The sequence below is a fragment of the Labeo rohita genome, unplaced genomic scaffold (assembly GCF_022985175.1).
Source record: "Labeo rohita strain BAU-BD-2019 unplaced genomic scaffold, IGBB_LRoh.1.0 scaffold_603, whole genome shotgun sequence".
Classification (NCBI taxonomy): Eukaryota; Metazoa; Chordata; class Actinopteri; order Cypriniformes; family Cyprinidae; genus Labeo; species Labeo rohita.
Window position 1 is genome coordinate 14,786 of NW_026129528.1, and position 11,844 is coordinate 26,629.

Here is an 11,844-nt window from a genome sequence, read left to right on the forward strand (position 1 = left end):
CAAACAGGTGTGTTGGAACTAAACCCAACAGAGCAGTGGCCACCATGATATCCCTTTATGTTCTCTATATGCATTTAGAAGTCAGATACACAATAATAAAACTATCCTTTTAAAGTGTGTGTGTGGTACATTACACCACACATATGCACAAAATATTCATCACTTTATATTTTAATAATTTACGAATGTTATCTTCTGAATGCATCACCAAATGTCTATAAGTCCACAATGTACTGTGAATGTCTAGAAATTGTTTTATATGCATCATATCGGGCAAAAGTCTTAGGCCACCATTTGATGTTGTTTTAGCAATGCCATTTTATATATATATATATATATATATATATATATATATATATATACATACATACATGAAATTTGTATGCCATGTTAAAAATCTGCAAAAAATAAATAAATAAAAAACATATTCTATAGGCTAAAGTGGCATGTATTTGGTGTGACCTCCTTTATTTTGAGCAACAGACGGAACTTCTTGAGAGTTTATTTGAAAAACTGCAAGGCGTCCAGATGATTACACAAAATATATATATATTTTTGCCTATAGAAGCCATTTTGATCAGATTTTTAAAAATGGTTTTATGTATCTCCTTTATAGAAAATAAAAATCTGAATCTTTTTATTTTAATAAAAGAGACTAAATATGGATGGTCATTAAAGCATTGCTAAAACAACAAAGCAAGTAGTGGCAAATGATTTTTGCACAGTACTGTATGAATATCGATAGATAGATAGATAAAATCTATATATCTAACAATATATCTATTGTTCTTTATGTAAACCAAATGTGTAAATGATCAGAACATTTTATTTTACAATTTATTTAATTAATTTTTTTGTGAGAGCCTCAAGGAGGCGAAGGAATCTTTCCTCCCTTTCCTTTGCCTCCCTGTCTCTCCTTTCCTCTCTCTCACTTGTTTCCTGCCGCCATCGCTCTTCTCTTTCTCTTGCTTCTCTTTCTCGTCTCTCCTCTCTCTCGTTTCCTCCGGTCTTCCTTCTCCTCCATTTCTCGTCATCAGATCGGTGAGATCCCCTTTTCTTTTTTTGCTCACAGGTGCTGCCATCACTGAGGATGAAGAGGCCACAGCAACATCTGGCCCAGATGAGGCAATGAGAGCAGGTGGTGTGATGGAGGGTCTGCTCCCAATTGCCTCATCCATGGCACTATACCACTTCCATGATGCTGCTGTGGGCTCTCCATCCTCAGTGCTCACGCCGGTTGCTGGACATTTCAGTTCCTACAAAATTGCACAAACATAATACAAAAACAGTCAGTTTAACAGCACAGTGCAATTTGATTTCTGTATCAGAGGTACCAATATGATCTTACTTTATATTTTTGTTTCAAGTTTTCCCATTTTTTTTTAATGAATGAAGCCGTGACCTTGCCTTGCAGGCCCTGCTCCACCACAAAAGCTCTGCAGCAAAGGCACAAAATCAAGAATCAGAAAAGTGCTGTAATAACTATTTGAAATTACAATAATTAAAATAAACTACAGCTTAAATTTTAAAAAGATGTTTTATTCATTCCTGTTGTATACTTACTCAAAGCCTTTGATGGCAGCATTTCGCTTTCCGGTGAAGAGGGCTTCATTAGCTGCTCTCCACCGGATAAGCACATGCGTCTGCTCATCTGTCCCTGTAACATTCAAAAAGATTCCCTTAGTGATGTATGTTCTCAATACTACATTCACATGTTGAGTTAGTTACTGATGTGGTAAGTTGCTTTTTATCCAACACAAATGTTCCTCAATTTATCAACAGTACTAATGGACAAATAAAACATTCTTTATGTAATCTAATTTATGTTATCTAATTATGCAGTTAGCATCACTGCTTACATTAGATGTTACTGTAAGTCATGTAAATACATGACTTACAGTAACATCTAATGTAAGCAGTGATGCTAACTGCATAATAGCACACATACATCACTCACGTGCTCATCTGCAAAACTTATCCAAGATTTTACTGTCAGATGTTAAGTATACATTTGGTAATCGTCTTTAAGATATATATGGTGTATCATACATGTATATTCACTTTAGAGACGTACGTGTGCTTACTAGAGCTTCCCTGTTAGCTATACATAAAACAAATCAGAAATTACTACGCTATGTAGTGTCTTTACACCTGCAACAATTGAAGTTTACAGAATCTCAACAAACAGAAGGAACGGTGTTATTGGTTTCTAATACTCACATTTGAAAACACCCGCGTCCATTTTTTAATTTGAAACGTTTGATTATGACAAATCCTCTTCCTCTTCTTCTTTATGACGTATTGATCTCCCGTGGGCTTCTGGGATAGAAAAGTGTCCATCGGATGCACACTCCAGAATCTGGTCTGAAGCAGTAGGACATCCGGGGATTTCTCGCCTACTCTTTTATGAATACTGAGGTTTCGAACGTACTTCTTTCTTCACGTACTCTTTTTTCCTACTATATAGTAGGTAAGTACGCATATTTGAACGCAAATTAAGTATACGTTCGTCCGAATCTCGCGAGAATTAGTGCACTCGCCTACCAATTTTCGCCTACTCTTTTATGAATACTAAAGATTTAAACATACTTTTTTGCTCGCCTACTGCTTTTTGCCTACTTTATAGTATGGAAGTATGCGGTTTCGAACGCAGCCAGTGTCAAACAAGTTCAGCATCTCCAAAAGTGACTCCAGCAAAACAGTGACTCTCAAAAGGCAAAATCTACAGACTGAAGACACAGCTGTGTATTACTGTGCCAGACGACCATCCACAACATGAGAAATCAACACAAGCACTGTACATGAACTACCACAGTCAACATCTATGACATGTATCTACAAAAAAAAATTTAAAAAATTGAAAATTGAAAATCTAATTATTTTATCACTCTAAGCCATAAATAAACACCATAAAACAAAAATAACAAAATCAAAAATAAATCAGGTTGTCAAACTAGATTTTATCTCAGAAGTTTGAGTGACTTCATAAAACACTTTTTTTTTTTTAAATAACCATATTCACACTATTGCCTGAATATGGTTATTTTTAGCTCTGTGATGTCTTTGTGGATTCCTGAAAATGAGCCTATATGCAAACCAAAGATGCAAACACACATGAAAGCATTTTAGTTCACTGAAATTCAAACTTCAAAATTGTATCCTCATTTAACTCAGATAATGATATGCAAATGTTCACTATGAGAGAATAAAAGTGTCAGTTTCTTCCAGCACAGGGTCAGTTCACTAAAACTAGGATAAAGCTGTGTGGATTTACTCTCTGATTCTGAAATCAATCATGAGTCAAACTCTACTTATTTTATTTACCTTTTTGCCATGTGAGTTGATTCACTGTCATATCAGTGTGAATCTTTTTGTTGCTGACTGTATTTATACAAATATTTAAATAGGTAGAAACAGACAAATTAATATTGTCTCTCAGTGTGTTGTTCTCTTTTACAGATGTTTCTGGCATCTCACTGACCTCGTCTCCTGCACAGATTAAAGCTTCTGGTCAGTCGGTGAGGTTGTCCTGTCAGATCTCTGGATATGCCCTCACAGATTATGGCACAGCTTGGATCAGGCAGCCTCCTGGAAAAGCCATGGAGTGGATTGGGATCATATGGGGCAGTGGATCAATAGACTCTGGGAATTCCTTCAAGAGTCGCTTCACTATTTCCAGAGACACGAGCCGAAATGAGCTGTACTTAGACATTAGCAGCCTGCAGACTGAAGACAGCTGTGTATTACTGTGCAAAGACAGACACAGTGAATCAGTTCAGTGTGAGAAACTGACAAAAACAGATCTGCAGTTCATCAACACAGTTACAAACACACAATAAATGACCTGCTTCAGGTTCAGGATCACATTCAGAAACATTACTACATACACCAGTGAAATAGGCGTATTATGATATTTTACATTATTATTTCCTAAAAAGAAGTGCACTGTGTACAGTTGAATCGAATGGACAATTGAAAAACACTAAATAACTTGATTTTCACTTCACACATGCATAGTAGTGTCATCTTTAATTAGGGAAAATGTAAAGTATGCACAGTTAAGATATCAAACAAAGCCTATTTTAGTGGCAAGAATTGCACTTCACCCAGGGGCGTCGTAGTTGGGTGAAAAGTGGGACTAAATTACCAGGGCCCCAAGTGGGGGGAGGGCCCCTGAGGGGTGAAATTTTGTTTTCCTTTAAATATAATTTTAAGATCACAATAAATGTTGTTAACTAATGTAAATGCTAATATTTTGGGTAAATGCATCAGCTGATTGATGTATTAAATGGTGTCCAAGTACATATAGTGTCTGAGGACAGGCACCCTCTCCCTTGCACGAAATGGTTTAGTCCACCTTCACCGGGCTTTTTGACTAGGCGCATTTGAAGTAGCGTTCATTCTGCTGAAGCGGCAGACGGCATAACTGTGCATAACTGTGCTATGGAAGATGATGTGTAAGAAAGCTAAATCCGGTTCTCAGAAAAAAAAGAGAGGCAAGAAAGGGATAAAAAAAAAGAAATGAGGGAAAGCAACTGCTAACAGACTTCTTTCCCAAGAAAGGTGAGCCCAAAATGTGAGAGCAAATAGTCTACAAATGAACACCTGCTGTGGTTACAAAACACTTCAATACCACCGCGATTATCAGTGCTAATAACACAACGGCATAACACAAAATTAGAAATTACATGATGCCTTGTTTGCATAGCCTACACCATTTCAATAGTATACTAATTCGAAAACTAAATTAATATTTGTTATTGAACTATAATAGTCTAACTTTGTAGGCTCAATGTCATATAGGTTCATGAGGATAGGCTGTCATATTAGTAGCAAAGCTAACTTGTGAAACGCATGGCACTCAGTTTCAGAAACTGTCACAGAGGGTGATGCAACAACAGACCCCTCATCATCTGATACTGTGGACTTAAGACAAGGTGAGCCTATACTGTAGTTTAAAATGAAAGCACATCATTTTAGCTGTTTATACTGTAATGTGTTTAGCAACACTAAGTCATGCTCTGCCTTTTACTGTAGTCTAGCTGTTTGGCTAGCCTAATTAAGAGACTATTTTTTGACACATCCATAAGAAAAATAAAATGGCATCTACTGTTAGCTTTTAAGCATTCTGCAAATAAAACAGAAATTCAGAGAAGTTGTGTAATCAGGCTTTTTTTGTTATACATATAAGAGTTCTTAGATTAGTAGTAAGGTTAGTTGCAGGTAGTTGTGAACCTCGAGCTTACGGGGGCCCATGGCCACTGCTTGTGCATAGGGCCCAGAATTTGGTGCTACGCCCCTGACTTCACCATCTCCCTATAACATTGAATAGATTCTTGCCATTTTTAACCACAAAAACAAAACTTTAATGTTTGTGATTTTAAGTATGTCCTCTAAAAAAAATGCCATATTTCATAACATTGTGACCTTCAGTGTTATTGTGTAATTTATAGAAATGTGCAAAGTGGTCAGTGGAGTACAGATAAAATACACTGTTTCAACAATATCTGATTGTACTCTGTGAGATGCTGTTCAGGCTTATTGGAGATGAACTGGTGGAGGCCATAACTGCATGTGACAGTATAATTAGTAACTGAATATAAGTAAGTTTATTGAGTATGTGAATGAACAGGTTACTCCCCTGACTGAGTGAATAGTAAAACAGTAAAACTGGAACAAAAGTACATCTTATCTTTACAAACAAACTGTGGAAAAATGAACTGTTTATGGTTGTTACTGATAATAATTCCTTTAGAAGACAAATAAAAGAAATACAACATGAAAAACATCCATGATTTTAGTTTTTGTGTGTTAATGTAAAAAGCAAAAAGTGTTATAATTATATATAGTCTGCCATTTAATTTGCTCCTAAGTTTTTTTATATGAATATAAAAATATATCACAATGCTAATATTTTATATCATGCTATATAAAAAGTATTTTAACAGTAGTGCGCCACAAGAGGGAGTCACTTACTTAAGTATCAAACGTGACCTGTTTCTGAAGATTTAACACAATTATTAGACGTTTACTTCACACTATTGACATATAAATTCCGATAAATGATCAAAAATCAGTGTTCTGAGATCATTTAAAACACTAGAAAAGAAATCAGGGCTAAATTTGAGTCCAAAATGTAGCAATTCCAGACATTTTCATGTCTTTACCTTTAGCAGAAACATCTGAGTAACTCCTCCTCTTCACATGATCAGCCACATTACTAGAGATCATATTATACAAGCACAGAGAAAGCAGCCTATGCAAATGTGATAACTGAACTTTATATAACACAAATTCAGCTGAACTGTTCACTCTCCAGTCAAATAATATCTGATGCTGACAATGGAGTTGCGGAGCATTTGTCATTTCATCTTTATGGTGATTCTGTCACAGCAAGGTCATTTTGACATTTGTGTATTTGTCTAGTTAACAACACTATGACTGACAAAAACTCTTCATTGATGTCTTTTTTTTTTTTGTTTTTTTATTCCGCAGGTATCAATGGTGATGAAATCCGATTAGATCAGTCACCTGCTGAGATAAAGAGACCTGGAGAAACAGTGAAGATCTCCTGTAAAACATCCGGTTTTACAATGACAAGCTTCTTGATGCACTGGATACGACAGAAACCTGGGAAAGCTCTGGAGTGGATTGGGAGAGTTAACACTGGTGAAAGTTCTAGCTCTAATTACCTTATTTACGCAGACTCCATGAAAAATCACTTCACTATGAGTGAGGACGTGTCTCAAAGTACACAGTATCTTGAAGCCAAGAGTCTGAGAGAAGAGGACACTGCTGTTTATTACTGTGCCCGAGAGACACACTGACTCCATCTGATGAAGCCGCTCTACAAGAACTGACAACCACAGTTAGGAAAGACCAGTTATTAAGCTATGAACAATATACTTGCTCTTATTATCATGATTATGAAGTATTAATAGTTGTTGTGGTTACAGTATCACCATAATTATATATATATATATATATATATATATATATTATTTTCCTGATACCTTCTAGTTTGTATCTGAAATCAACTCAGTTCAGTGTGAGTGAGTTTTTATTTTACTTAATGAATGGTATAGCTATACTCATTTAATAACAGTTTTAGGGACAAATACCCTCTATATAGTTCTTAAAAATGTATATTTATATTTATCTTCATCCAACTTTTCTTTTCTAATTATATATGGAGCGTAGCATTAGTTCTGGCAGGTCACGTTAGTCAAGCTTGCATCTGCTGACACTCAGCTGATCCATGTCTATAGGAACATGATGCCAATCATAACTCCCTTAATAAGGCCCTTTCAGTCACTATTCAGCCACTATCGCTTTGCTAATGAGTTAATCACCCACCTCCATCCCCAACTGTTTATTATCAGGACTTGGCATTGGATATTTCTCTTGAGTCAGACCACTGAATTATGTTGTTACATAAAATAATCACTTAGAGCATTAATGATATCTGTTACATTAATCATTAATGTTGGTTCTGTCCTGTTTATAGGGGATTATTCATGCTCTCCCTGCTCATATCCATGTTAGGCTGCATGGATTGGCAGGGACTGTTTGGCCAGAACAGAACCATATACCCAACCTAAAATGTATGCTAAGTCACTTGACAATAGTGGTCCTGACAGAACTAACCTTATGCTCAAATGTGGGTAACTTATACAAATTAATCTTGCTGTAATTGAATTAAAAAAAAAAAAAACTGAACACACTCATATGTAAAGTCTCATGCTTTGTCAGTGCTCAGTAACAACACAATGATCTACTGCAACTGCACTAATGTCAGTCTCAACATTAAATAGTAGCACTTCTCACTCCATCCTCCTCAATGACCTTTAGACAGACCCTCAAACCGCCACCCGTCCACCAGACACCTGATGTCAATAGACCTACTATCTGATATCACACTTATACATTTAACACTCAGAAACAACAACCATACAAACATCTAACACAAACCATTAGCAATGTGCAGTATAGACAGATTTATAACTTTTTTATAACAGATTTATTAACAGATTTAAAATGTGACTTTGAAAACAAAACAAATAGCAAACAGTGCAGTACAGAATTGTTCCCTCTCAAAATTTCAGGTTTCTTCTACTGCAAATATAAAATATATACCTGCATGCCTTTAAATATGCAAATGATTTTGTAGGAAGGATCAGTGTCACTTACTCTCTCAAAGGTCTGTGTTATAAACTGGATCATCAGTCAGTGTCTGGCAGCAGTGTCTGTCTTCATTTGATCATTTTAGGGTGATAATGGAAATGATACGGTTTGGAGCTCTGCTGATGATTATTTCAAGTTAGAATGATTTCACTTCTCCAGATTACTATTGTCATTTTATTCTTCTACATAATAATGTTTGTTTTTCATGTTTTTCTGCTGTTAGTGGTCAGTCTTTGACCTCCTCAGATTCTGTGATGAAAAAGCCTGGAGAATCAGTGACTCTGTCCTGCACTGTGTCTGGATTCTCAGTGAGCAGCTACTGGATGGGCTGGATCCGTCAGAAACCAGGGAAAGGACTGGAGTGGATTGGATATATATCTGGCTCAAGTGCATATTATGCTCAGTCTCTACAGGGCCAGTTCTCCATCACCACAGACAGCAGCAAAAACATGTTGCATTTAGAGGTGAAAAGCCTGAAGACTGAAGACCCAGCTGTTTATTACTGTGCACGAGAGTCACAGTTACACAAAAGACTGCAGGACTGAACAAAAACTATTCATGCATCAGATCACTGAAGCAATTGAAAACTTTCCCTCATCAAATTACTTGTTGTGGTTTGAAACATTTAAATTCTCATAAACAGTTTCCCTGATACACAAGTGTATAAAACTCTGGGCTAATTAGGACACATCATAAAGATCACAAATTTAAAGCCTGGAGGGTTGATCAGTGAGCAAAATTCAAAACCTGTACGGTACACCACTCAAATCGACAGTATTTTAACAACTCTGCTTTGAAGTGCATGATACATTTCACAGTAAAAGCAACACAAATCTGTCTTAAAAAAGGTTTTAAAGTGAATGTGGGCACTAAAGTCACAAAAGTTGTTTATAATGAGCAGGACGAGTCCATGTTTGGGGTTTGATTTTATTTGTTTTTTTAAATGTAAAATCAGCTGGAGGATGGGCTATGCAAATTAAAATGTACATCCTGCCTCATAAACACTTCATATTTAACTCTTTTTCAGTGCTTTATTGTTTCTGTGAGCTTTTTAACAACAACAGCTGCAAAAATGTTTCTCAGAATTACCTGCTGTTTAATAAGCATATTAGTGTCTATAAACAGTAAGTAAGATATATTTTTTACATGGATATATTTTATTTTCATCTCTTTTCTTTATACTCAGATACTGTATAACTGTCACTTTAATTTTTAATTTTCTGAAGTACAGCATTTGCTCTAATTTCTTTTATTTGACAGAGTTCAAATGTCAGACACTGACTGAGTCTGAGTCAGTCGTCATCAAACCTGGGAACGATCATAAACTGACCTGTACCTTCTCTGGGATTGATGTTGGAGATGCACGCATTTTCATGGATAAGACAGGCTGAAGGGAAAGCACTCGAGTGGATCTCACATATTTCTGCTCCAAGTGGCAGTGACAAATATTACTCTAAAACTGTTGAAGGACGATTCACCATCTCCAGAGACAACAGTAAAATGCAGGTGTATCTGCACATGACAAATCTGCAGGCTGAAGACACTGCTGTTTATTACTGTGCACGAACAACACAGTAACACAAGAGGCTGCTGTGCCGTACATAAACTTCATGTGCTTTGGAGAAACATACACTGTTCATGCCACACCTTATCAAAAACAGTTCAGACGGTAATCTAAAAAACCTGCCCATCTCTCTCTCTTCAACATTAATATTAAAGCATGTAGAAATACTCAACCAAGGCGCAGCGCAACCGAAGCTGGCGAAACCATTGCGTAGTTTGAATGGGTGTTTTTGTGTGTATTTACGTGTGGAAATTATGTGTTAAAAGTATTATGTGTTAACGAATTGTGTGTTTATTATTATATGGACATCTGAAATGAGTTATTATTGATTAATTATAATAAGATGTCTTAAGTAGATGTGGTATTTGTGTGTGTATTAAATGTTATACTTACCTGTGAAGGGTATGGTCCAGAAAGGGGCGGGGTTTGGCCTATATAAGCCGGGGCCAAACCCAATGACATTACTCAATACTCTACCTAATCTGGAGCATGTAGAGCTAATTGTAAGTGGTGGAGGAGCTGAACACGCAGCGCTATCATGAGCATGTGCTCTGAGTGCTCCATAGATTAAAGGAAGTATGAAACATAAAGGTTGGAATTATTATTATTACTACTACTACTACTACTACTACTATTATTATTATAATTTTTTTTTTTTTTTTTTGTTTTTTTTGTCTTTTCTCAAAATTCAGACTCATCACCTATGTAAGTTTAATGTAACATCCAGTACAGTAGGTGGCGATAATGCTCCTAAGGAGTTGGTCGCCATTAAACAACAACAAGAACAAGAACAAGAATGACATTACTTGTTTGCCAAGTCGACGCAAGAGTGCTACTGCGGTGCCTCCAGCAAACCCCAAAACCCCTTCGTATGCTGTGGATACCTGTTTGTTGCATATATCATTGTTGGATTATTTTCTGGTTTATTTTCCCTTTTTGTTGTTTCTTTGGTACTTTGGATTTTTGTCTTTTTTGTGTGCACTTGTATATATTCTTCACTGTGGATGAACTTTCTTGCACTGTAAATAAATTTCACCTTGCACGAAAGTGCTTTGCGAGTGGGCCATCTTTTTTTTTTTTTTTTTACATCCTACACGGACTCATGTTTTCCCCCCGAAGGCGAGCTGGTGGGCTCGTCTTCATCACAAACATTTGAGTACTGAATAAGCCAAATACAAGTCTTCCTGATCTTACACACACACACACATGTTTGTTTTTGTGAATTGAGGGGACTTTCCATAGACTTCTATAGATTTTATACTGACCAAACAATATTGTCTATCCCCTAACCCAACCCTAACCCTAAACCTAGACATGTTTGCATCGTTACACTTTCAGATAAACATAATTTACTATTTTTTTAACATTGTGGGGACCGCAGGCTGGTCAAAAATTTCAGGTTTTACTATCCTTGTGGGGACATTTGGTCCCCACAATGTAGCAAAAACAAGTACACACACACACACCTGTTTACTGTACAAATACAAAATTTTAATGTTTGCATTTTTAGTACAATACTCTTTCCTTAACTCAAGTATGCAAACCTACATGGACTGGAATATGTATTATATTGAAAGTTACATTTTCAAATGGAAATGGCAACATGATCGTTTTATAAAGTATGCGTTTATATGTGCTTCATTTTCTCTGGAGGAAACAGCTGTGGTGTGACAAGGGGTGAACACAGCGAAAACTTAGGCTACAGTAGATGGGGAACCAATTGCTCGGCCATGATATTTTGTAAACTGTATTTAAACTGCACAGATGCGGATATTATAATAATCGATCGATAAACATACACCTTGTTTTTTTCCTCTGCGCCACCGCGGTCTGCGGATTGAAGAGCGCGCTGAAAGACGGGGATGATCAAAGTCTGCTGCAATTTTCATATGAAATTTAAAGGAAATTCGTGTACAGTTTATGGGGATAATCGCAAAATTTTAGGGAGGCTATAGCCCCCTAAAAATGGCCTAGCGACGCCCATGGATCAAATGTTACTCCAACTATGAATAAAGGAACCTCTACATTTGAGCTTGTGTGTGAGATGGTGTACTATATACATTTTTACTTAATTGGTAATGAGCTATTATGAGCTA

At 36.4% G+C, this 11,844-nt stretch overlaps 1 pseudogene and 1 gene segment (V, D, J or C); both read left to right on the top strand.

Annotated features, from left to right (window-relative positions):
- Positions 1-3,243: 3,243 nt before the first annotated feature.
- Positions 3,244-3,792, top strand: LOC127161246 (Ig heavy chain V region PJ14-like; annotated as a pseudogene).
- Positions 3,793-6,318: 2,526 nt separating this feature from the next.
- LOC127161247 (immunoglobulin heavy variable 1-46-like) lies at positions 6,319-6,827 on the top strand. The segment is given in 2 exon segments: positions 6,319-6,397; positions 6,496-6,827. Coding segments are annotated over 2 exon segments (396 nt in total).
- The last annotated feature ends 5,017 nt before the right edge of the window (positions 6,828-11,844 follow it).